The sequence below is a fragment of the Scomber scombrus genome, chromosome 7 (genome assembly GCF_963691925.1).
Source record: "Scomber scombrus chromosome 7, fScoSco1.1, whole genome shotgun sequence".
Taxonomy (NCBI): Eukaryota; Metazoa; Chordata; class Actinopteri; order Scombriformes; family Scombridae; genus Scomber; species Scomber scombrus.
The window spans coordinates 22066627-22094394 of NC_084976.1; the positions used below are offsets into that span (position 1 = coordinate 22066627).

The window sequence follows — 27768 nt, forward strand, 5'->3', positions numbered from 1 at the left end:
ACGTTGACGACATATGTTTGTTTTCCTATTGCCTTTGCCCTTTGATTCTGTCAGTAATGTTGAAATAGATTGTTTACTCCTGTCTTTTCTCTCTGAAGTGTACTGTAGGTTCACCAGAACCTTTTCAGTAGTGAGACTAAACCATACAAATATCTAAATCCAAAGTATGATGTGAAAACAGCCTAAAAGGCTCTGTTGGCACTAATTATGTGTTTTTCACTATGAGTGATGCCTCCCACATTGCACATAATAATGCCATTCAGTGTGCTGTAAATATAAAAAAGGGTGCTGGCTGTACAAGCTGTAGAGTTGGAGGCAGACAATGAGGTGTGGACTATTTTGACTAACTAACCTGCTCGCTGGCAGGTTTTCTTCAACTAACACTGAGTTTCTCCTGCTCTCAGTTGAAGCCTGCAGACTGAAGGAGGTGTCAGACATGACGTGTCCTTTTCTTAAAGAGCCAGTTAATATTGAAGCACAAATACGAAGCAAATCTCCGTCAGAGGGTGATCAGGCCCCGCTGGGATGTTTTATCATTCTCTGATGATTTTCTGTTTGTACAGAAAAACAGAAACACTCAATCGACCATTTATCTGAACAACATTCTCAGCCTTTGTATCATCTGTACGACACATCATGGACATGCTCTTAGTTCAGAACAAGTTCTTTGTGTTGTTTTGCCAATGGCAGTTTTATATGTAAGATCAGTGATGCTGAGCATGTTTCCAAGGCAACCGTCTGTCACGCTGTCAGAAATGCAACACTTGAAGGGTCTTGGTAGGCTAGTGGTTACCGCGCATGCATCATAATGACAGCGTCAATGGTTCGATTCCAGTGAGGAACCTTTGCTGCAGGTCATTGAATATTAGATGTGCCGTGCACACACACATACACAGAATATAAATGTTGAATAAGAGGACCACTCGAGACAATACGTTTCTTTCTTTTTTTCATTAATACTCACACACTGACTAATTTTCTGCCACGCCAGCTCATGTTCTTTTGCTGCAGCAACTAGGAGGACTGAGCCCTTTGTTTCACCTGTTGCCATGGTGAATAATGTTATCTGTGTTCCATTTATGAGGGCTTGGTATCTCCTCATGCATGAGCTTCACTCAGGGTTTGAGTGAGTTTGACAGCTCAGAGTTAGTCAACCTAGAGTTAATGTTTTAACTCAGAGTTTGTTGAACTTGCTAACTGAAACAGGCAGCTGATCCTGCACATAAATACCACTGTCTGGTTCATCAAATCAGATTCATTGGGACAGCAGAAACAGAGGCTGAATATCTTCTTCTGAGTTTATTTTGCACGTCAAGGTATGTGGTAGTTACTGAATAGCCTTGTCTCAAATACACAATTATGACGGTTATTTAATTTTATGTGTATTGTTGGCTACATTTAATTACTTAATATCAATCCATGATTTACTTTAGAAGAGTAATCACATTTTTATGCACTTTGGGTATCCAGTGTTTCAAACAAATCATTAAATTGTTGGTCAGGTATGAACTTAATACAATAATGATGTTGACAATGTAAATTTCTTCAGTGTAGTTGTATTATTGCATATGTAATCTGTCTCATCCAGAACAATGAAAATTGGTTCAGTTCTGCTAATGCTGGTCTTCCTGGGGACATGCTCGGCTTATGACTATAGTAAGTATGATCTAGCTATGCCTGCGATATATGTAATTAAACATGAATAAGCATAACCCCAAAAATAAATAAATAATTGAATTAATTAAAATTTTAAGAAACCCAGTGTCCTGACATAAATAATTAGTTAATGTGACTTAAAAAACTTAACTTAAGAAGTTAGTGGAGTGATGATAAAGATTGATGTGGCTTAAATGTTTTAAGCAGATTGATTTAAAACATTTTCTAAAAGTGATAATCTAGGATAACTTTAATTTTGTTGAGAAATGGTTATGATATTTTCCTAACAAATGGTTAGTTTTATGCATAACACAAATCAAACAGAATATGTTGTATTTAGTTTTTTATGTTATGCAGTGAAAGATGATGAATCCTTGTTCATCCAATCATACAATCCCTAAATATATTAATTCCAGTATATTCTACTAATTTCAGATGGATTCAATGTGTAAATTGCAGAAGAAATATGGCCTTGCACATATTGTCAGCAGCGTTGTTAAAAAATATTTTCAGCAATTTAAAAAAAAATGAATGCATATGCAATGGACAGAAAGTAACTATTAGGAAACTTACTGGCTAAAACATTTATTTAAAATGAAAGCTTGTATAATTAATATTTCTAACAATGTGACAATATAAAAGAAGCTATTTCGACTCTGCAGCTTCACTCAGCTTAACAGAGCTGTACATCAACCTGTTCATCCATCCAGCTGCAACTTTTCTGTTTGTGTTTACTCTCAGCTCTTTAATAGCATGGTGGTGCAAAAGTTCTAAAAATCCTCTGGACACTACCTGCTCAACACCAAATTACCAACAGACACAATTAAAGACTAGCTGGTGAGCATAGTGGAGCATTTAGCAGATACAGAGCCAGATATAACAGATTAAAAAGAGTGAATATTGGCCTTATATGAGGTGGACAGAAACAAGACTCCAAATAATTGATAATGTTGCTTCATAAAGGTTGGACGTTAAAAAAAAAAAAAAAAAAAAAAAAGCAACTGTTTGCTAACAGGTTCTTCATATCAACTTAAAGATGATGATAAATCATCATTGTGTTCACTACGTGTCACTAATGCCTGCAAGATTTTATTTATTCGGGTACGATCATTTGATGTACAGCAGAATTACAGCACCAGTCTGGACCAACTGTCCCTCTGGCAATGCTGCTAACATGGTTGAAAACAAAGTATTCAGATCAGACAAATGCAGACCACAGGATGGGCACACAGAGGTTTACAGGTGTGATATAAATTCCTGCACAGTGATAATCAATATTAAACTTTGGGGGAAAAAATGTGTGTGTTTCTTTTACAGAAAACGTGGCTTTGCGTGGAAAAGCAACACAGTCAGGTCGTTTGGAGAATATATTTGGATCTGCTTCCAACGCCATTGATGGAAACCGTGAATCTAATTATTTTGCCGGTTCATGCAGCCACACTGTTAAACAGACTAACCCCTGGTGGAGAGTGGACCTGCTGGAGTCCTACGTGGTCACTTCTGTTGTCATTACCAACAGAAGAGACTGCTGTCCAGAACAAAGCAATGGGGCAGAGATTCATATCGGAAATTCTTTACAAGACAATGGTGCTGCAAACCCAGTGTAAGTGAACATACAGTAATTACTCAGTAAATAAAAGGCTTCTGACTGAAAGTTGTTATGCAGATGTTTTAAACCACCCAGATCCTCATATAGCCCGTCTACCCTGAATATTTGTAAATGGGGCCCTAAGTTCTTTATCTTAATTAACTTTGATATAGTAACTCTGATGAACTTAATGTTATTCATATTGGTTTACTCTAAAAACTTCATGGAAATAACTAGAAATTATGAGACCACAATATACAAAATAATTGATTGCCCTTTGAGACTGTACACATGCACTGCTCTCATGTGTCATTTAAAGGTAGGGTTGGTAATGTTGGAAAGCTAGCAAGAGAGCTAGCAAGATTTGAAAATAGCACCTCCTCCTGCCTCCTCTAAGTTCCACCCCGCTGCTCCCCCTCCCGTCAGTGAGTCCATCCAAGCCACGCCCCCACAAACTGGCAACAGCGACAGGTGAAGACTGCACGCGCGAAGTAGGCAGGGAGAGAGGGGGGCGGATGCAGAACTGGACATGAAGGCACCTGATTGGTTTTTGCTTTTCGGTGCGAAGAGCATGGATTGGTCGGAGTTTTATCAGTCCTGTGGCTGCCACAGAGGTCTGATTTTTTCCGTTCCTTTTTCTAAAGACATAATGGGCCAGATGCAAGAATATGTTCGTATTTTTCTTCTTAAATCTGTCGTACTTTTCTCGTGAGGTGGAATTTACGAGTGTGCCACGTCGGATTCACCAAACACTCGTATCACCAGGAAACAGTCGTAAATGACCTTCGTAAACATGATGAATCCCACCTGTTCTAAATGAACGCGCGTTCCCGAGAATAGTAAATTAACATGAATGACGCCCCCAAAATACCATATAAGGTCAGACGACCGGCAGGTTGTGGAGAAGCTCCATTCATGAAAATGGCACTAAAGACTAAGAAAAAGAACTTTACAAGCTCTCAGACTGAAGTCCCGCTCTCAGAAATAGATCAACAGAAACACATATTATTATTAAGTGTGTAAGTGGTGGAATTAAAGGTCCTGAGAAAGACAAAGAATGAGGAAAAATGACCCGTGCTGTGAACGCTGTCTCAGCTGTTGCGCGCAGCATCACAGAAATAAAAACAAAAATGACTGAGCATGAATTATGCCAGAGGATGTCATCAGCCAGGGAGTTAAACTATTACTTCGATAAGCAATATTTCAATTAAATGAATAACAGTTATTAATAAATAGTCAGTTTATATTGTGGAAAAGTAACTGTGGAAAAGTAACTGTGGACAAGTCGCTTTGTAGTTTCGGCCGCTAATATTTATATTGTACGCTTGCATTATATCATAGTTTCAATTGTCAATTCAAATGACTGATATATCTACCTAAATTGTTAAATAGCCTATTTCTTTATACTAAATAGCCTAATTATTTTACAAACAGAGTAATGTCATCATGATTATGGATTCAGAAGTGCAATTTAATGAACGGGACATAGTATACACTTTCCCCCCCTTCTCTACATCCCCTGTAGTTCACACCCATTACTCGTCTCTAAAATACTGACAATATAATATACGCTCAGCCTGCGGATCGACATTATTCATTTCTCTGTTAAGTGGTAGTCAGCATACAGTGATGTTAAAAAGAAAATCCAAGTCAGTTGATTCTGAAGCTCAACTGCTGATGTTACACCTGCTGCCGGACTGCTGTCAGCACAGACCTGCTAACACCCGGGATGACAACGCAGGGCAAGCCGGCAGAAGAAGTTGGAGATGAGGGTACCCGTGTGGAGGTGTTATGTGTTCATTAAGTGATTACCATATCTTGCTTATAGTATATGATGTCAAACCCCCCCCCGCCGGAAAAAAATTGAGTTCCCCCTAAAGACATGATATCGTTGGCACACTGCCATTAGACAATTAGACAGTAACAGTCGTGTTTTATTGCTTTGGAGGACTGCAGGTTGGTTGTGCGTGAGAGGTACGACAGGTCTGCATCACTCGTAAATTTTGTTCGTACCTAAGAGAAAATCCAAAATACGAGGAAATTGGTGAATGCGGCAAATCCTCGTAAATCACTCGTACGCATGGTTTAAGAACGAATCTGTGCGTACGTATTTCACCCAGTATAACAAAAAGTGCTTCTGAACAGGATTACCAACCCTACCTTTAACCTCTGAAATACTAAACACACCCAGACACCATTTTAAAATTAAAAGAAGGCTTTTCTTACTTTAATTGTAAGGCAAAAAATAACATTAACTTAAACCTTAGGTGTGTTCCCTATTCTTCCTTTAAATTACATAATCGATTCTCTTGTGTCCATTCATTTCCTGTGACAGACAGTGTAACTGGACACACCCATGCAGATTGTTTATGTGTGTGAGGTCAAACCAAATGTACAATCAGTCAGGATAATATATCTTCCACTGTGCCTGTGAAAGCTGTTTGTTGTTTAGCTGGGCAACATGCTGCTCGGTAATATAGGAAGTAGAAAAACAGAGACCCATGAATTATAATTAATATGTAAGAAAAAAATATTAATGATCTTTTGGAATTCTTTTATTACATAAAATACTTCATTCATATACTGTTTCCTCTCTCTTTTTCAGTGTAGCTGCAATTCCCAGTATCCCAGTAGGCACAATTCACACAATAACTGTTACAGAACATGTGGAGGGACGTTATGTGACTGTGGTTTTACCTGGTCCGGATATGTGGCTCGTACTCTGTGAAGTGGAAGTCTACGGGTACCGTGCTCCAACTGGTGAGAATAAAATATGTGGCAGAAGCCACACAAATTTGATTTACTACTACCTCATTCACTTCTTGCTGCAAATACATCTATGCAGTCTGGTATCTATTTGAACTGAGACCCCATTTACACCTGGTATTAACATGCGTTCAGGATCTGGATACATTATCTGGATAATGACATCCAATCAGTGGATCTTTGCATTAACACCTGTTGTTAAAATGTGTTTGGTCATCTGTTCCTGCCTTGTGATCAGCTCTTTATTTTCTAGGTGGAGCTGGCAGACAGTCTTTACAGAGCTTGCTTTAGCTGACAGGAAGAGCTTAGTGACTTCACACCTGGTATTAAAATGCCAGGTGTATCTGGAAAAGAACACAGATGTTAAAGCAGTGTAAATTAACTCAGAATCACACTGTGATTAGAATGTGATCGGATCAGTAATTTAACATTTGGAGGTTTTTGGCTCATCTTGTGATCAGCTATCATCCAGGCACAAGTCTGACAGATATGCCTAGCTAATTTGCAAATTAAAATGTAATCATAATACAAGTGAGAAAAGCAGGATTGAATGTCATGTATTCAGATTCAGAACACATTTTAAACACATAACAATGTGTAAATGGAACCATAGTGAATGAAATGTTTTTAAATTAAATTATTCATATTATTATATGAAGAAACAATTCCTCCAAAAAAAATGTATTTGCAAATGTGTTGAATGATAAAGAGAAAAATAAAAATAAACATTGGATTCTGATACACAACATAAAATCTGGCACATTTTGTACTGCCAACTGCTGGTGCATCCGTCAAGTTTGAGCAACATGCACCTGCACAATTATACATAATAATACATAAACTCTCCATATTTCACTGCAGTTTTCAACTACTGGAATGGACAACAATATACCAAAAAAATTTGACTTTTAAGACATCCATAAATTGAAACCACTTTGTTCTGCAAATAGAAATGAAAGTTAGGTATCAGTGCTGATGTTTGCAAATGTGTCCTTTTACACAGGAGAGAACCTGGCACACCAAGGAAAAGCTTCACAGTCATCATTGGAATCATATGTTGGCAATGCATATAATGCTATAGATGGGAATCGTGCCAGCAAGTGGGAAGAGGCCAACTGTGCTTGCACAAAATACGAGCTCAATCCCTGGTGGCGACTGGACCTGGGAAAAACCCATAAAGTGTTTTCTGTTAAGATAACCAACAGAGATGCTTACCCAGAACGACTCGATGGAGCTGAGATCCGCATTGGAGATTCTCTTTCAAACAATGGAAACAACAATCCCCGGTAGTTTATTGATTATTAATCATTATTATTATTATTATTATTATTATTAATAATTAATTAATCATTGATACTACTATGACTAAAAATTGGTCAATATATGGATATTAATCATTAGGTTTATCTGCAGTAAATTATATTTATATTAACTTTTCAAGCCAAAACTGAGTATCCATGTATTGAACTGATCATTCAATAAGTTAACGATCTCTTTATTTTTCTCCTAGGTGTGCGGTGATCAGACACATCCCTGCAGGTTTTACCCAAACGTTCCAGTGTAACGGGATGGACGGTCGCTACGTTAACATAGTCATCCCTGGAAAAACTGTGTATCTGACCCTGTGTGAGGTAGAGGTGTATGGCTCTGTATTGGATTAGATCTGGTGAGGTAAAAAATGAATAACAATGGAAATATAAATAGCCGGTATTTAGCTGATGCTTTTTCATAGATTCTGGTAGAAATCATATCTTAAGTTTCACTTGGACATTGACATCATTAGAGACAACATATGGTTAGATCACAGTAAAGCTGCATTAATACATGTTTGATCACTAGGGGGCAAAATAATTCCAAATTATGCTGACAAAGACAACCCTGACATCATCATGTAGTGGAATAAAATTGTTATGGCTAATATGTTAGCAAACAGTTGCCCATTCACACGTCCTGTCAACAAAGAACAACATTAGCATTCATTTGGAGTCATGTATCTGTTTGCAGGATGAATATGAATCCATTATTCAATCTTCTTTTAGCTCTAGTTTGGTGTCCATGACTCCTGGGAAAAATATCTGTTCTACAGCTACAAGATGCTGAATGAAGAGCTGAATTTGTCATACTTTCTCCAATTCATGATGTAATGTCATCTACAAAACGTATCTTTTGTTCTTGATTTCACATCATTCTTGTTTTTCTGTTTTTAATCTTTGGGTTTGGCACCTGGACATTGGCTCTGGCAATTCCCACCTTATCAATAAGACGTGTACACCTATCATAGGTTGACTACATGTGTGTTTGCCTTATGCCTTTGATTCTGATTTGAGTCTGCTTGCATTATTAAAGGCTGCATATCAATCAGTGTGCTCCTGTTTTTTCTCTCTGAAGAGTACTGTGGGTTTATCAGAGACTTTTCAGCAGTGACACCAAACCATACAAATGTGTTAAACCAAAATAATAAGCAAAACAGACTAAAAGGCTCTGTTGGTTATAATTATGTGTGTTGCTTTTCACATTGCACATGATGATGTTATTCAGTGTGCTGTAAATATCCAGACTGGAGCCAAAACGCGCGCTAAGGTGCCCTCCTGGTTGGCAAAACACACTAAACTGCCCTCTTGGGTGGCAAAAACGCGTGCTAAAGTGCCCTCCTGGTTGGCAAAACACACTAAACTGTCCTCTTGGGTGGCAAAAATGCGTTCTAAGGTGCCCTCCTGGTTGGCAAAACACACTAAACTGCCCTCTTGGGTGGCAAAAATGCGCGCTAAGGTGCCCTGCTGGTTGGCAAAACACACTAAACTGCCCTCTTGGGTGGCAAAAACGCATGCTAAAGCGCCCTCCTGGTTGGCAAAAGACACTAAACTGCCCTCTTGGGTGGCAAAACGTATGCTAAAGTGCCCTCCTGGTTGGCAAAATACAACTGCCCTCTTGGGTGGCAAAAACACGCGCTTAAAGTGCCCTCTTCAGTGGCGAGAACGCGCTGTATGTACCCTTTTTTTCTTTTCGCCCCCGCCCTTCAAAAAGTCTGTGCACGCCACTGCTTATGGCCCATAATCTGAATAAGGCATAGCCCGAATTGTAATACCATAATACGCATAATTACAGGTGAACTTAAATTGTGGAACAGTTGATGTGTTTGTGCCTTTTCATACAACAAAATTGTGAAGTAACAGAACATTGGGATGTTGACACACCCAATGATTCAAGCGATTACAGGCAAAAAATTGAAGAAGTTGCATAAAAAGTGGACATTGCGTAAGTAAAAATTTCCCACTAAGCATTTTCTGAGTGTTTGCTTACTGTTGTTTCTATACAATTATTATTCTTTGCCTGTGACCACTTGGTATTTTGTTGACGTCCCAGGGGTGCACTGTAATTTAGGTTTTGAGAACGCCAACAATTTGCATGTACCACTGCACACCTGCACATAGATAAAGGCAGCCACTATATTCTTCTACTATTTCTCACATCGGTGGTGGAGGAGCACTGTTAAACCTAATAAATTAAAGAATATATTTGACTTGCTCATATGCTTTGAAGTGTTTGGTTATAGGTATGTATAATATTCCATTTAGCAGTTAAATTCTCCAGATTATTCACCCGTCCTCAACCAATCCTTTCCACTTTCTTTAAATTCCAGCAGTCCTCTTTCTTTTTGGTTTTGTTGGGGTAGTGGCACAGTGCAGTAGTGCAGTGGTAGTTTTATAGTAGTTATTGTTTGTCCACTTAAAATTATGTGTGGGTGAGTGTGTTTTTATAATATATGAATATCTTGGTGTGCATATCAAATCATTACATTTGAATAATCAATTTTTATGTGCAGTCAGGAATTTAATTAATCCATTTATCAAACACTAGTTTTCAGCGGTTTAGGTCATCCCCCATTGACACCAGAAAGTGACTGAGAGTTATTGTATTACTTTGATTATTAGTAAGATAGTTGGTTTGTATTGTGTGGTCTTTGTCATACTTGCTACCATGCACTTGGATAACCTCTTGTATTCAATTCACAAATAGGGAAATGAAATACTTGTACAAGGAAGTAAACCAATGGGACATGATTGGACAGTGTTGAAATGAATATGACGTTATTTCTGATGATTGGTTGGATATGGTTCAACTGATGGTATAGTTGAAAGGAAAATATGCATATAAAGAGCACAGAAAGTGTGTTGTTTTCAGGGCTTTGAAGCTTTTTGCTGTTTGGTTGAATCATCATACTCCAGGAAGAAAGCGCTTGCTCTGTCCAGGTCTCCAGGTAACACCTTTCATTTCTTTCTGCGTCACATCATCTTAGTACATCAAGTTCTACGTATCTAGGCTCTCTTGACCTGCTTCACACTGACTGAGAATAATACTTTACAACATATTTTACACTGACTGCGTATATACACAAACTTCTGCAGCATGCAATTAATGATCATTTAAATAATATCAGAACCTGAATACCTGATTGTGTAAGTGGCCCCTCTTGGTAGAATGTGAATGGTGGTATTGGGTTAGGGTTTAGGGTGTAGATTTAAAATCCCTCTGAATTTCCAGTGTCACACTCAACATTACTGTTATAATCACTCCACCTTAATTAAGTCTTGATATCCTCTTTGACCCAAAACGTGTAATCTCTAGACATCTTCATCTGTCTCAACCAGCATGATGAAACTCAGCATTCACCTTCTGGTCCTCGTCCTGGGGACGTCCTCGGCATACACTTATCGTAAGTACAATCAGAGTATCTATAAAATCGTATCATAAAACCTCACAGACACAAACTCCAGGAGCACCTACATACATTTCTGAAAAGTAAAATGTGTAATTTGAGATTAAGTATGATACATACTGTAAATTATACATTTTAGAACAACAAAGAGTTGAATGTTGGTAAAGAGTATTAAAAAAACAGATTTCTTTTACAAATTAAGGTGAACTTCTTGGATTTGAAAGTGGTAGTGAAATGCAGGCAGCAATTTATTTTTCACAGTACAAAATGTATATTCTTCATCAACTCAAATAATTAAAAGCTTTACATTATCAGATATAAATGCATGATTTTTTGTACAATCTAATAATAATATCTGTCCTTCTGCGGTAATAGTTAGTCAGCTGTCCAAATAAAGTTATGTAGTTGAAATGTATTCAGCAGATTAATGGCACAAACCATGAGTGTGAAGAAAGGGGTTAAAGGACAGATTTTTTTTTTTAACCATAACAAAATGTTCACGTCAAAGTTAACCCATAGTTGAAATTGAGTAAAGCAATAAAAGCAGAAAAATCCTCTTTCTTTTAGTCTGACCCAGAATATACAAAAATAAGAATATTTTCAACTTTATTTCATTTTTATGTAGCTCATGTTTACACCTACGGCAGAGCATGCTCAAAAAATGGCCTGTATTCATTTGAAAATTTCAAAAATCACCATTTATAAATGTTATAATAGTGTAATTGTAAATGTTTTTTCTCCATAAACTAATAGTTTAAAACCTGAAAAAAACAGTCTCTCTACTAGTTGAAATCTTCATTCAAGGAATAATCATCCATTTATTAATGAATATTTAGGTATTTATTAATATAAAAAAAATGTTTTGGTTCAGAAGTTTGATATAGAGATTTATTAGGAAAGTCATAATCAGTTTTTCCACTTAATAATTTACATCCTTGCATGATATATTTTACCTGTTTTACCTATGTCTCTCATTCGTAGAAAATGTGGCCTTGCGTGGAAAAGCGACACAGTCAGACCGCTATGAGCACATGTTTGGATCTGCCTACAGTGCCATCGATGGAAACCGTGACTCTACTTTTGCGGCCGGTTCATGCACCCACACTGATGAAGAGACCAGCCCCTGGTGGAGAGTGGACTTGCTGGAGTCGTACATCGTCACCTCCATCGCCATCACCAACAGAGGAGACTGCTGTGAAGACAGGCTCAATGGGCTGCAGATCCACATAGGCAACTCTTTACATGAAAATGGTATAGAAAACCCCATGTGAGTAAATATGAAAATGATATTTATTTACCTTTACACCTAAGTTTGCTCAGCATCTTTACTCATTTTCTCCTATATGCTATATTTCATCTTCCTAGACCTTTTCCTTTCTGTAATGCAGAAATAACACAGCACTGAATGTGCAGGAGCTGCCAATGACTCAGCAGATGTTGATATAACATAAACAGCTGCACAAACTAGCTTCCACCTGGTGTAATAGGGGTAATATTTAAACAATCCTCATCGTCCAGCAGCCAAGTTAAAGCGATGGTGCCAAATCAAGCTTTTGAGGCTTTAGTGTCTAAATTTTGGAATGCTCTGCCTGTGTGTCACCTGTGGGCACCAAGCTTTTATGTGTATGTGTGTGTGCGCGTATATACTGTATATATTATATCATATATATATATATATATATATATATGTATATATATGAATAAGACTGCTGGCAACATCGGCTCTCAAATGTCATTCAGCTGCTGTGATGGGAAACACCCATCCAGAGGCTTGAAGCTTATACACAGTTTCCACAAATGTATGTCCAAAAACAAAAAGTTGTACCTTCTGCACTATCATTACAGTTTAAGTAATGACTTTAAGTAAGGACTACATGTAGAAAATATAATTAATGCCCTGCTTCCTCCATCTCGCTCTCTCTATGTTAGGGTCGGCACAATTTCTGAAATTGGTGCCGCTAAATTGTTCACTCTCACTTTGGATGAGCGTGTGGAGGGACGTTATGTGACTTTGACTCTACCTGGTTCAAAAAAGATTCTTACACTCTGCGAAGTGGAAGTCTATGGGTACCGTGCCCCAACTGGTGAGATTTAGAGCTATTGCATAAATGTGAATGCAGTATTCACTAATTGTCATCCTTGGGAATTTTAGTATTGTTTTAGACTTTTTCATTCAGGGTAATGTTTACATGCTTTCCTTTTGATAGCTAGATGAGAAGGTCAATACCATTTTTGCTGTTCAATATGAAGCTACAAGAGCCAGGACATGCTTAGCTTAGCATAAAGACTGGATAAAGACAGGAAAACTGCTCACCTGGCTCCGTTTGGAGATAACAAATTAGTCTTATCTTTACCTCGAGCTTCCGAGGAACCCAGTGAAGACCCAAGGAAGTTACTGCACTCAACCAAGAAATGGTCCCACGTGTATCCGCCAAACCTCTAAAAAACAGTTACCAATCCTGAGTAGTTTTTGTACAGATTAAACAAACAGGATGTAACTTATTTTTTAGTGAGTTTTAGAGGTGTTTTATTTTGTTACCTTTAGACAGAACCAGGCTAGGCGTTTCTATGTTTTTCCAGTTTTCATGCTAAGCTAAGCTAACAAGCTGCAGGCTAGCTTTGTGTTAAACATACAGCCATGACAGTGCTATCCATCTACTTATCTAACTCATCTTTTAACTTTGTAGTTTCTATTATTAAGTGACCATGCTCATGTGTTACATTTATCTTTTATCCAAAATTATGACAAAATGAAATACATTTTTATGAGTCATAGGAGGACTGAAACTGACCATTGCAAGAAATGATTTCCATCTGTATTTCATGGAAATTAGAAGTCATGCATGCATGCTCTTTGTGCAGGAGAGAACCTGGCAATCCGAGGAAAAGCCTCACAGTCATCATTGTATACATTTGGCATAGCATATAATGCCATAGATGGAAATCGCAACAGCAATTGGGACAAGGGGTCCTGCACTCATACAAACAATGACATCAATCCCTGGTGGCGACTGGACCTGGGGAAAACCTATAAAGTGTTTTCTATTAAGATAACCAACAGAGATGTTGAGCCAGAACGACTCGATGGAGCTGAGATCCGCATTGGAGATTCTCTTGCAAGCAATGGAAACAACAATACCAGGTAGTTCACTGACTGTTAATCTAAGAGATGGGATGTGGTAGCTGACTACATAGCCATTTTGAGTCATGACCATCCTGTAAGCTGACATGATAAATTACATTACATGTACACCAAACTGACATCTAAACTTTTCCTACATTGCACAGTCAATGCTGCTGGATAACATTTTATCCATTAAATTTGGGTTTTACTACAAAACACAACAGACTTTGATTAATGTGATCACAGTCATAATTACAACTTGGAGGTTGATGTGATTTATAAGATTACTTTGACCTGATATAAATGCACAAAGCACAGGCTCATGGAGCCCCCAGTGTGGCTGTAGACTCTTAATCGTGTTATATTAAAAATGGTTGAAATTACCATGTATAAAGTGAAAGGAGTCCACAGATAACAACTGTATTTCCCTTCAGCTCCATGAAGCTTTTTAACATCTATTAGCTCATTGTTGTGGATTTATGGCCTTCAACATGTCTGTTGTGGTTCACTTTTGACACTCATGGCATCTCCAGATACGGAAAACAACGCTCAGATTGCTCAAACTGACTGCACACTACCTGTGTAATGAACACAGTGGAGCTTAGCAGCTTAATAGGATATTTCCTTCAAGAGTTAGTGAACCAAAATAGATCTTATAGGAGAGGGAACATTTGTCAAGTGCACAAAAACATGTCTCCAAATAAATGTCAATGTTACTCTGTTTAGAGGAAGAGTGGACAGCTGTTCACTGACAAGTTCACCATAACAACATAGTGTTGTGTTTACAGGTTGTTGTGCTACCAGAAAGTGGCCACCATTTCAATAATTGCAGATTCATGAAAAACATGAACAAAACATATAAACCCAAGAGCTTAGATCCACAAAAGACTGTGTGCTGTTCTGCATGCATGTGGTGATAGCACAACTGCACACTGTACCAAATTAGACATATGGGTGTGTTGAATATTAATGATCAATTAATGGTATTCAACTAATCTTTTAATAGCGTCAACTAATACATTTCTGTTCTTCCAGGTGTGCTGTGATCACAAGAATCCCTGCAGGTGATGTCGCTGAGTTCAAGTGTAATGGGATGGACGGTCGCTATGTTAACATAGTTATCCCAGATAGAGAAGAGTTCCTAACCCTGTGTGAAGTGGAGGTGTATGGCTCTATCTTAGATTAAGTCAGAGGAGGTTCAAAATGCATAAAAATAACATTTTGCTTTTGCATATAAATATTAACCGGTTCAAGTTATGATTATAGCTTCAGCTTCAATATCGTCAAAATACTTAAATGGCATATAATGCAGTATGTGGAAAATGCTGTGTATCAATTTACATACTTTTGTTTGCACACTTCTATGTAGTACACTGTGTACTTTCCTGTGCAGTGCGCAATTTTCGACAGGTTAGTGTTGTCTCAAATCAAATTGCGCACTTACCGGAAATGATGATTAGCGATGTTCACTGTAGTTAAAAAGTCTTCTTCTGCCATTTCCAGTTTGAAAAGTGGCCTCCCTCGACTTTTTGATTAGCATATTCTGTTTTATCGGTGTATAAATGAAACTTCAGCCAGTCTACATCGTGTTCTGTCTACTTTTTAACTTCTCATACTGTTGTTGAGTTGTAATTTTTTTTAAAAATACAAAACTTGTCACTTTACTGTCACTACCTTCTCTGTTGCATAACACTGTGGATGTCATTATAGCTGAAATAAAATAATTAAAACAGCCTTGTCCTTTTGATTTCATCATTATTAATCTGACTAATAGGCTAACAAGATTTATTTTTTTACAGTTCAAGTTTAATCTATCACAATTTAGTACATTTTGTTGTATTTTAATTCATTTATATGGATATGATTTTAAATCTAACCTATATTTCTAAATATCTAACCCTAACCCTCTCTTTTCTAAATGTCCAGTGCTAGCTATCTAACTGCGGACATGGTTATTGCTGGTTTACAGTATTTGGTGTGCAAGAGACCACACTGACTGTAAGGGTTAATTGTTTTGAGTTTTTTATTTTATATGTAACCATGGATACCTTTCCATTGGAACTGATTATTGAAAATTATGCTTATTGTCTATTTACTACACTGAGCTGTGCCTTGTTCATTATCCGATATTGCTCAGGCATTGCTATAAACAACAGACCCACACATTGAAGAGTGAACTAGAAGTTATGTTTGCACGATTATTCAAAGGTTACCTTTGCACAGTTGTGGAGGCGGAGTGGGAGAGGACACTAACCTCTGAGTTCTAGACAACTTAGTAACAGATTTGGGGATGTAGACGGAACATCTGGCTAAGTTTATTCTCTCACACTGGCCCCTTTGATCTGATAAGACTGACCCATCATAAATTGAGCCACAGAGATGGGATTAACATGACACTCTCCCAATACACGTCTCTCCCTTGGTGTTAGGGTTTCGCTCTTAGGACCAAATATGCAGGACACAGCGACAGATGCCAACTCACAGATCACAGAGGCTGATATCAGGCCTCCAGGTCCCACAAGACCCACAGCAGATTTATGTATCGTTTAGTTTTTATTTTACCAATGATGTGGACGGACACAAACAGCCACTATGTTATTATGTATCATGCAGGCTAGACAAGTAAGGGTCAAACTCCAAAATTGCTGTATCCTGCAACTTCTGTAATGCAACTCAGTAGTCTTTTCTGTTTAGAATCTCCCTGAATGATAAACACATATCAGAATATCCCAAATGTGTTAGGACATTACTGTGATTATAACACTGGAAAAAATCAAAAAAAGAAAACTCCACTCAATGTTTTTTGCAGGAGAGAATCTGGCACTCCAAGGAAAAGCCACACAGTCATCATTGTATTCATTTCTGGGCAATGCATATAATGCCATAGATGGAAATCGTGCCAGTGCCTGGGAGGAAAGCTCCTGCAGTCACACAGAGAACAACTTCACTCCCTGGTGGAGACTTGACCTGCGGACAACACACAAAGTGTTTTCTGTTAAGATAACCAACAGAAATTCAAACGAACCGCATTGGAGATTCTCTAGAAAATAAAGGCAACACCAATCCCAGGTAGTGCACAGCCTTAATAACAATAACAATATTATTAAAAGTCACTCAAATTGAATTTAGTCAGAGTTTAGCAGATTTATGGAAAGAGAAAATTTAGCTTTATGAAATGTTCCCTGCCAGACTGTTGCTGAATACTAATTTAACATTTTGACATTAAAAATTGTGATGCCCTGGTTATGAGACCATATCTCCAATCTTATACAGTGGAACTGAAAATAAATGTAACCTTCCCTTTTTTTATTACCAATCCCTAACAATATTATAATTGTTTGTGAAAATAGGCATGTGTGATAAAAAAAGGAATTGTCTTTTTCTTCAGCAAACATTTACAGTATAGAGTTAACTAAGTAATATCTGCTTCTTCTGTCCGGTGTGCTGTGATCGAACACATCCCAGCAAGTGCTACTGTTGAATTCCAGTGTAACAAGATGGACGGTCGCTACGTTAACATAGTCATTCCTGGAAAAGTACCTGCACCTGTGCGAGGTGGTAGTGTATGGCTCTGGACTGGATTAAGTTTGAAATGTACTTAATCTGCAGATACTTCTGCACTCAGAAGAATCAGAATTAAAGATTGAGCTTCAATGTAAGCTAATGCAATTGTGTGTAAACCTATTCATTAATTGAGAGTTGAGAGAATGCAGAGTTTTTCCATCAGTTTAGAGAATGATGGTTTGTTTTGGGTGGCTGGATCAGACAACAAGCAGGACCACAACAGTGTGAGTCTGCATTGTTATCATCTGCTGTGAGGCTAGACTGCAAACCCATGTATAATGCTGTGTTCATGTCAAATTGGACATGTTGGAATTACGAGATTTCCAAATTGTAAGTAACTCAACAACTTCCATGATGTAATTACAACAGGGAAACTCACTTTTCTTCAGCTGATGGTATATCTGACTTGGTGCTTAGTCCTTGAAAATATAACAAATAGAGATGCCTCACATCTAGATATGGATCAATATAGTTATATCAACAATATATAACTATATGGATATAGGGCCAGTTAACACCTTCCTTTCAATTGTATTATTTATAGATGCAGTTACTGTCACCAAAATTACCTCCTGGTTTGGTAAATCTCAATGTGTGTGCATATTACATATTCATTATGGCAAACGTACTAAATGGACAGCGTGTATTAACGTACACATTTGAAAGACGCAAGCCTCAGTGCGCCACGTTTGTAGATCAGCTTGCACATTTTTTGCAGGTGATGTCAAGTTTGCACACGTTTTTACACACTTTAGTAAATCAGGCCCTTTGAGTTTACCTCATCATTACTGAGTAAACCTCAAGCCCCACCCAGGAATTTTTCAGGGCGTACGGAGTAGATACAGAGACTTGTTTGACCCGTAAAAATTCCACAAGATTGTCCTTCAGGGCGGTTCCTGCTATGGAGACACACGCCAACGGTCACGGCCGTTGCCCCAACGTTCCTACAGTGGAAAAGGCCCTACTGTTGTTTTGAAGGTACTTACAGAGTCCCTGAAGACTCTTCTAAACATCTGGTTAAAAAAAACATTCTGTCTGGTAAATGATGAAAGCTATTTTCCATATCACAAGTTACACCTCTGTTTCCAAATTCCTCATTAATTGGCCTTAATTGACACAGCTGAGTGCATTAGACATACTGTATTTGTGTCCTTTTGTGGTGAAAATCATATAGTCTTTATTATTAATCATTTTGTGTCATAGTTGATATAAATACTTTTGATAAGATCATTTCAACAGTGGAGGTTTTCACACAAAACATCTGCAACATGTTATATATGAAAAGTCCACAAGGTTTAATAAATGCGTGCTGATTTTTTTTAAAACATACATTTAAGATACAAAAGCAATGGTGCTGAAGAGAAATACTTTATTCTTTTAAATACAGACAAAATAGACAAATATTATAAAAGACATCTAAAAACACACCAAGGTCTGCAACAGCAATAAAGTATTTATGTCAAAATGTACCGGGAGGTGTGACAACAGCCCCACTTCCTAAAAACGAGCACTTGACTTACAGGATCACTTCTATTCTGTGAAATCTGCAGTCTTGACATGTAGTACATAAACCAACAACTCTGCAAACAAATGCACAAAATGTAACAGATCAGATGTGTGCTGTATGATTTGTTCCACCTGCTCGCTCTGGCACGTTTGATCACAGCACAGGAGCACTTTCTGAATTGTGCTCCTGTGAATTGTGTTTAAAACCATAATCAATGTAATTCATTCATGGCATCACAGTGCCCGATTAATGATGTGCACCAAGGTGTGTTGCACTGAAATGATTTTAACCCTCTTGCAAGTTCTTACACAAAAAATAAGTTGAAGCACAGAGAAAAAGTGCTTCCCTTAGATCAGACCATCATCACATATTTGAGAAGTAGCGACCAATGATTGTGAAAGACATCATGTTGGAGGAGTCAGCATATTTCTTTGAGAGATACCGCCAAAATCTGTGTGGTGGCTGCTTAGATTCACAGGATGAGAGGAAGAAACTGTTTAACATTTTTTTGGGAATATGCTTTGTTGTTGAAGGTTAGCTTAGCATAAAGCTTGACTTGATCCAAGCACCTGTGTAGCTCTCTAAATAATAGTTTAATGGGGAGATATGCGTGGGACTCTTTCTTGGCCAGTGTCAAGAAATACTCTGACACACATACTCCGACCTTGTAAAACCACAATTCATCAATTTTTATTAATTAAACAAAATTTACGAGCTTTAGAGGTGCTGGTAGATGGATTTTGTTACCTTTAAGCCAGGTGCTAGCTGTTTCCTCCAATTTCCAGTCTATGCTACAGTTATATGAGTTGGTATCTATCTCCTAATTTAATTTTTTAGCAAGAGACAGAATAATCCCAAAAATACAAATTATTCCTTTAAAGAAAACCAAACATTAAACTCATTTTAAGCCACAGTGTATACTGACTTATTTGTTCATTTATAGAGAAATAAAAAAAATAAAAAAACCTGAATTAAACAGATTCTGTTTGCTGTAAAGCTTTTCAGCTGCTGCCTTGAATCTGAAATGTGGCATCAAGCTTTGGCAGCAAAGCAAACATTTAAAATATGTTTGATGCATGATTTAAACAGATGGGGATGTGACTGCATTTTAAACCAAGTCTGACTATATGTGGACTACATGGCAGCGATGATGCCCCTGCTTATCTGTAAAGGACACTTTTTGACAGCTATGAGTGTGATCAGCAAAACTGTTCCAACTTTTTAGGAAGAGCTTCTTTCAAATCTGCTCATTAAAAACTGTAATCATGTTACTCTGTGCATTTTAGAGGTGCTCGTATTTTTCAGTGGACAGAACCAAGCTAGATGCCCCCCCGCTCCGTTTTGAATCATGATGTTAAGCTAAGCTAACTTACCTTCATATTTATCTCCTATATTTATCTTATCTCCTCAGTTTAACTCTATACAAGAAAGTGAGCAAGAGCTTATTTCCAAAAATGTTGAACTATTCTGTTAAACAGTCATTAATGTGGGCAGAAGATGGACCCACAACGGTCACTGCTATGAATAGTTTGGATTGGCTGTTGCAGGACTCACACAACTGATGGTTCTCATGTTCTACAAGTAAGCCAATACACAGCTTTAATATCAGATATCCTTTGGCAAAAAAAGACATTAATTAAAGAAACACAAAGAACCTCTTAAAAGGTACACATTGGTATTTTACAAAACATTTGTTTGGGTATTTACACAAAACGTTGTTACAGGGCACAGCTGGGGAGGAAATCCACTTTCAACATAAAGCTGAAAAAGTTTTAAATTCATAAACGGGAAATGGTTCGACATAAAGAAACTCTTATTTTCAAAGTATAATAGAAGTAAGAAACATCTCATTCTGGATTGAATGAATTCAATCTAGACGACGCCAATACTGGAAAAATATGAAAGAAAACTATTTTTAAAAGCTTATGGACACATGAACAGGAATTTACCCTGTGATTCCCAAGACTCTTAAAACACTGTTTGCTTCGAAAGAAAAAAGTCTCAACACTTTGAAGTTTGCATAAAAAAATACTCACACAAATAAATTATAAAAATAGTACACTACTGAAAAATCTTCTTCTTTTTTTTTAGGAGGACGACACTGTGTATAACAAGAGAAGAAGTCGGCTTTTGTCATGTTTGCAAAGGGTATTGCTTCACAGTATGTGGACATCGTGGATTGGTCCTGCCAGACAAAACATACTACTTAGAGGGGACATATCATATATCATCATATCATCTTATTGTGATTATTTATGTTATTTTGATGCTGTAATTACGCTGTTTGAAAAGTTACCCTTACGTCCACATCAAACTGAAGTCAGCATTGTGGCCCAAACTCACAAACGGACCTCTGTTTCGTCGCCTTTGTTGCTAAAGTTGTCCAATGGGTTGTTCACATTTTCCACTCACATATTTCTGATGCGATTTAGGCTCGAGCATGTACATATGTATTTGAGAAGTTTATATTTAGAGTAAAAAAACAAAACAAAAAACAAGAAAGAGAAGTAATATGAAGAAGGGCAGCTTCTGAGAGCTGCACAATCAGAACATAGTGGTTTCAGATAAAGGCTGATCTGAGAGCCAGCACAACATCAATTGGTCTTTTAAACTGTTAATTATGCAAAGATATTCCAGTGGAGTCCCAGAATAACAAATACAGACCACGATACGTGTGCATGATACGTACCCTTTAAGCTTAAATCACAGAAAAAATTGATTCTAAACAGTAATAAAAAATAACACTCATGTAGGAACAGCATCTCTTAGGGCACAATGTTGCTTAAAACGGAGATTCTTGGTAACAGAACCAATGCAGCGAGCTACATGAAGAGCTACAATAACTTGGCCTTTACTTGGGCACCAGCTGGAGCATAATGGGAACAGGAGGAGATGTAGCAATAAGGAGGATTGGCAAAAAACATGGTGAATCAGGGGTTTCTTTAAGTTACAAATACTGAGAACTGTTATGGCAACAAGAGTGCAGACACTCTTAACTTGTTTTGGCATGTCCGATTGATATTAGTCCACCGCCATGTGAAATAGGGCAGAGCAAAAAAAGAAAAGACAAAAGGGGGAACGATGTGTGTTTGAGTTTTGAGAAGTAAAAAGCAGCAACGGCAGTGACAGACAAAAAAACAAAAAAACATATAAAAAAGAAAAAAAGAAGAAGTTTGGTGCTGAAGCAGTCCATCCCACGCTGTTATCTGAGATCTTTGGTTACTTTGGGGACTTTGAGAACTTTGTAAATGTCATTGGAAAAGACTGTGGTGAAGTGAGGCCGTGAGTTCCTGGACATGTGGGTGCAGAGAGGAACTTTACCAACATTTTGGGGATCCTCGATATCCCAGATCTCTGGCATGCTGCACCCGGGTCTGGAAGACAATGAATGGGAGAGAAAGAGAGAGAAAGGAAAACAACGTTCATTAGAAATAGAAACAATTTGCGCAGCATTACAACAAAATTAAAAGATTCCAGTTTGCTCTTTTCAGTTTTTTGTATCTGAAGAAGGACTGCAACTGAATAAATATGGCATAGTGACACATAAAAGTTGGCAAGATGAACAATTCAAAAATATAAAGCTGGTTTGTTAAAATGTACATTTTGTATTTTTGTTGATTTTATGTGATTTGAAATGACATTTACAGCATTTTTTTAAAACCAAAAGTGTATTTAAATGGACTTATACAAATAATTACTTGGAGTATTTCTACATTCAAATTTTAAAGCATTTTGTCAATATTGAACAAGACATATCCTAAAAAAAACATTTTCTAAATACATTTTGACAAATGGTGTAAAATTTGTTTAAAAACCATAGTGTTTACGTTGTTAAAGTGGATTATATTTATTCCACATTTTAGTTTGCATTTATTTTCCTGTATATAATCAGATTTTTATCAAAAAATACTGGTTGCACCAATTGACACTGGGTTGCATCACATCATTAACCCATATACTTATGCGGTGAAAGCATGCAGGAGCTGAGTTTTTATTTTTGGACCACTTCTCTCTGGATAAAAGCTAAATGCCCACAATCTAGAAAAAAAACAACTAATGGTCACAGGTAAGGATGTGCACTCTTGAGGTACCTGGTTCGCCTGGTGCACCACGAATCCTCCAGGATGAAGAAGTCTACACCGAGCTTCATCAGGTTCCTCTTTACGGTTTCTCCAGACATGCGGCTGTACATGGAGTAGACCAGCTGGGTTCTCTCCCTGCAGGGAAAACAATAAGATGTTTAAATGAGACTGCTACAATGCCCACAGCGGAAGACGACTTGAGTCTCGTTGTACGTCCAGAAAGTTTGAGTCAAAAGCGACTGAGACTTGTAGATTGTATTTTTTTTGTGACCAATTTTTTTATTTCATTTTCCAAGCGGAAGCTTCAACACAGAGCAACCAGACAGCGCACTTACAACAAGCATAAAGTCAATTAAGTAGTAACATAGTCAGATACATACATTGATATTTGCCAGAAACCACAAGATCATGGCTGCCTCAAACCACAAAAATGACCCCGCCCTTCACGCTCCTCACCAATGTACAGGACTGTGCAAAAGTCTTAGATTTGTTGGTTTTAGCAATGCTATAATGACCATATATAATTATTCTCTTAATTAGAATACAACCAGAAAATGCAGGAAATGTGTATGCAGGTATTAAAAAACAGCTTCTATAGGCTAAAGTGGCAAGTATTTAGTTTGAACTCCCCTTACACTTCAGCAACAGCAGGAACATGGCTCTCTTGAAACTAAGTGGAATGGAACCTAATTAATTAATAATAATATTTAATAATTAATGTTACATTTTGTGTACATATTTCCTGTATTTCCTGACTTTTGGTACTGTACATCAACACTCAAAAACAAATACTACACACTGAAAAAAAAGCATCTTATGAACTTTGTGATACCTATTAAATCAATATTGAATCAGAAATGTGCTAACTCTATTAATAAGTGCAAGAGTGATTACTTATAGTTAATTGAAATGAATGTTACCAAGATTTTCTTTGTGTTCGAGCTCTAGAGGGCACTTGTAGAAGATGTTTGTTGCCTCTGATGAACCGAATCATTCAGCATCTACTAGGGCTGGGCAATAAATCAATATTATATTGATATTTTGATACTATATATAGATATCGTCATAGATTTTGAATATCGTATGATAAGTGTCTTTTCCTGCTTTTGAAGGCTTCATTACAGTAAGAATGTAATTTTCTGAGCTTAACAGACTGTTCTATTATCTGCCTTTATCCACTTAGTCATTATATCCACATAACTGATGATTATTTATCAAAAAGCACCAATAATCATCCCTACAATAATACAAAATATCGATATCGAGGTGTTTGGTCAAAAATATCGTGATATTTGATTTTTTCAGTGGCCAAGAGTTTGACTGCAAAACTCAAGATTTTGTTTTTTGGGAACAATTCAAACTCAAATTAAAAGAGATTAAATAAGAGAGACCAGTCATACAGTCCATGGATGATACTATAAAACTGACCTCAGACCAGCGTCTTCATAGTGAGGGTGGTTGACGATGGGTCGACCTGCGGACAGCTTCACACTGGCCATGGTGGGCATGGCTCCAGCAAACACAGAATCTGCAGCACAAACACACACACACACACACACACAAAAACACACTGTTAATGAAGTAATTACATTAATCATATAACTGTGTGTTTAAACTATGCACGAAGGCTGAGTTCAGCTATCTGCATAACTGAAAACCATAAAAGAAGAAAAAATAAACTTAACGAGCATCACTTTGGGTTTTTTTTGTCGAAAAGTTATGGACAGACATCTGGAAGCTGAGACAAAGAGAGAGCATGAAGATAACACGTGTGCTTGATTTCAACAGTATCATCCCACTCAGAACAGCACATACTGAAAAACACACATAATTTTAACTAATATAGAGATTACTGTAAGTGTCAGGGATGTATGACGAGCCAAATCTTGCTATTGAAGCTTTCAGAACCCGTTGAACCAGTTATTGTATTTTTTAAATTTAATTTAAACAGGGACAGTGTTAAATAAAACAATAACCTAAGGGAGGTGGAACATGCAATAAATTAAAATCAATAACCGGATTAGCAAAACTGCAATCTTTATGTGACTGGACATAGCGGAACACAGCCTTCCTTATCAAATCTTACCAAATAAGAACACTTGATTTTTACCCTGTAATGTCATACGGGGCCTCTTGTTGGTGCACTGCCTGTGTGAGACCCTCACACGTACATTTTGAGTGATTCATTAGAGGATTTTGTGACTGCAAGTTCTGTGTCTTTGATGTATCAATACATCTCTCACTTACTTCTAGGCTTTGACAAGAAAAGACACATATTAGAGCGAGAGTGTTTTCTTTATTTTTCATAATTCTGTGAGGATATAATAAGTCTATTTCTGCAACTTATTACTACAGCATTATTACTTCATTCTGACTAAGTTATTTATTAGGACATCATAAACAACAGTAGCTCTAATTTAAATCTCTGTATGACAATATTAAGATGCAGGTAACCATGGCAACACTGCTTGTGTAACCTAACCATGAGTTGAACACCTGTTTTTTCTTTTTCCTGTGACAAGTGGTCATAGTATAAGACAATAACATGATACAGTTTATATCAGAGAGCCTTTCTACTCAGATGTATACAGAGATAAGTAAAGTAAAATGTTTCTGTGAATTTATCTGTTAAAAACAAAGCAACAAAGTGCCCATTTATCTGTATAACCGGTAGGAGTTCATACAGTAAGTAAACATATAAAATCAAATATACCAATTTAAGTATAAGTGTAGTTTTTGTATAATGTTGAGAAGAGAGAAATAAAAAAAGCGCCATGTTTGAGAAAAGCTTATTTTAGTAATGATGTTATTATTCATGTGTCTGGCTGTGCAGAGCGACAGCATCAGACGTCTGCAAGAGGAAGGTTTGTAATAACCAGAATCGATATGTCTCAGCTATGGGGCCATTTTCCCCCCTATTTTTATTCAAGAGCACAACGTTTCAATTTGAGAGCATGATTCATTGATTACATGATCAGATTTTGTAATTATTTCCCTCAAACCCTGCTCTCACCCTTAAACGACCCCTGCTTGTGCTTAGAATTGTTCTGCTTCTGCTCAAACTGTACGCTGTACACTCAGATATGTTGTTTCTTGCACAGACATCCTGTTCAAGCTTCAGCCCTTCTCCTCGCACTCAGGCTGCTTCTGTTTTTCTCTCAGACTGCTTGTGCAACAACTCAAAATCAAAACTCCCCGACCAACAGAAGGTTGAGTGTAGCGTTGACCAAAGAAATCATGCCTGCAAGCAAGTACTTGTGTTCAGCCTGAAGAAGCTGCACAAGTGATTGTCTGATTAAATAGATAGATAGATAGATAGATAGATATATAGATAGATAGATAGATAGATAGATAGATAGATAGATAGATAGATAGATAGATAGATAGATAGATAGAAAGACTATTCAGAATTATTGCATCTTCTATCTTATGATGTAATCATTGTAAAGTCTCATGGCTACAGGTACAAAACCGCTTAACCGCTTCTGCTGCAGTGTGCAGGATCACAGAGCTATAACAGCATATAAAGTGGAAACAGAAGCTCTCTTGGCTTTGTATTACGGCCATTAATCATGAGGTTTTGTAATCTTGGAACATCTGCTGGAGTCTTAACAGTTTGATATGAGGTTTACAAAATGCAGAGTAAAGTCTTTCTATATTCTCACAGCACTGAGCAGAATCATCAGAACTCATGGAGCCCTGCTGTGTTCAGGTGGAGGGTGAATCATCACTCACCTGGGCGGGTGTTGTCCTGGATCCAGTCCAGCAGCTCCTCCTGCGGCAGGTTGCTGAACTCACCAATGATCGCCCATTGTGCCTGCAGGTTGGCCACTCCCTGTACAGCCATGATGGCCATGACAGCAAACACTGCAACCTGGTGCTTAAACTTCTCCCCGATCCAGCCGAACAACTGGTGTAAAAACAACCACGGAGGACGGAGAGAGATTTACTGAAGGACAGCTTGCATACTCAACAAATCTTCCAACTAAAAGATCGTCTCACAAGAAATTCTCAACATGCTGTACATATAATTTAAGTTTACAGACGCAATATTTAGTGTTTTAAAAAAATAATAATGTCATCACTTCACAAGCAGAGAAAGACACACCTGTTTGGAGCAGATCAGCGAGGCCATGATGCACATGTGCGGTGTGAGGAAGAGCTTCAGACGCATGATGAGGACGGCCAGGACGGCGAACGCCACCAGCTGCAGGCTGTGATACACCAGCTGCAGAGCGACAAGTGACATATTCACAGTCTTGATCAAAACTAACACGAAGGCACAGAGGAAAGAAAAACAAGCTTGAGGAGTTGGAGGGATCAGGTGAGCTCGCCACAATTGATCGTCCCCTCAACTGAATTCATCTTTCTGGGGTTATTAACTTATTTGGATTCTTTAGTTTCCTTAAATTTGTCTTTTTAAACAACTGAAACCCAGAAGTTTACTGAGCAGGATGTCTTACATTTGAAAAATAAACTTGTCACAACTCTTTGGCATTTCTAAACTTTCTTGGCATTTAGATGTTAACAGTGATATATCTACAATCTGCAGTCAGGCTCTTCTGTATATCATTGTACACTGCAGCATTATTAATCAAATTATCAAATCAAATTAATTAATCAAACAAATAAACTGAGTATGGCAGTTGATTTTATTTCCCCAGTGTCAAAAAGGGCTCAAATAATTCATTGATTAAAGTAATAAACAAAATAAACTGATGATCATTTTAGTCATTTATAGAGAACAAAAAAGCCAAATATTCA

General features: G+C 37.5%; 3 protein-coding genes across 4 annotated transcripts in view; 2 read left to right on the forward strand and 1 right to left on the reverse strand.

Annotated features, from left to right (window-relative positions):
- Positions 1-1196: 1196 nt before the first annotated feature.
- LOC133984047 (fucolectin-1-like) lies at positions 1197-8368 on the forward strand. Its single transcript, XM_062423289.1, has 6 exons — positions 1197-1316; positions 1589-1656; positions 2974-3259; positions 5850-6004; positions 7014-7296; positions 7521-8368. The coding sequence occupies exons 2-6, from the start codon at positions 1593-1595 to the stop codon at positions 7669-7671; spliced, it is 939 nt and encodes a 312-aa protein (XP_062279273.1). The 5' UTR covers positions 1197-1316; positions 1589-1592; the 3' UTR covers positions 7672-8368.
- Positions 8369-9756: 1388 nt separating this feature from the next.
- LOC133984048 (fucolectin-4-like) lies at positions 9757-15578 on the forward strand. 2 transcript variants are annotated; one of them, XM_062423292.1, is made up of 6 exons: positions 9757-10268; positions 10637-10724; positions 11709-11994; positions 12657-12811; positions 13590-13869; positions 14887-15578. In XM_062423292.1, exons 2-6 carry the CDS (start codon positions 10661-10663, stop codon positions 15035-15037), a joined length of 936 nt encoding a protein of 311 aa, XP_062279276.1. In that variant the 5' UTR covers positions 9757-10268; positions 10637-10660; the 3' UTR covers positions 15038-15578. The 2 variants fall into 2 exon arrangements, with proteins under 2 accessions (XP_062279276.1, XP_062279277.1); XM_062423293.1 differs by having other exon boundaries at positions 10179-10268; positions 10660-10724.
- Positions 15579-20504: 4926 nt separating this feature from the next.
- dpy19l1l (dpy-19-like 1, like (H. sapiens)) overlaps positions 20505-27768 on the reverse strand; it is a 29656-nt gene continuing 22392 nt past the window's right edge. Inside the window, exons 18-22 of the mRNA XM_062423278.1 lie at positions 27113-27232; positions 26740-26914; positions 24433-24532; positions 23014-23139; positions 20505-22296 (exon numbers count right to left, since the gene is read on the reverse strand). Coding sequence (XP_062279262.1) covers positions 22125-22296; positions 23014-23139; positions 24433-24532; positions 26740-26914; positions 27113-27232 — 693 coding nt within the window. The 3' untranslated portion in view covers positions 20505-22124. The remainder of the gene's footprint in view (positions 22297-23013; positions 23140-24432; positions 24533-26739; positions 26915-27112; positions 27233-27768) is intronic.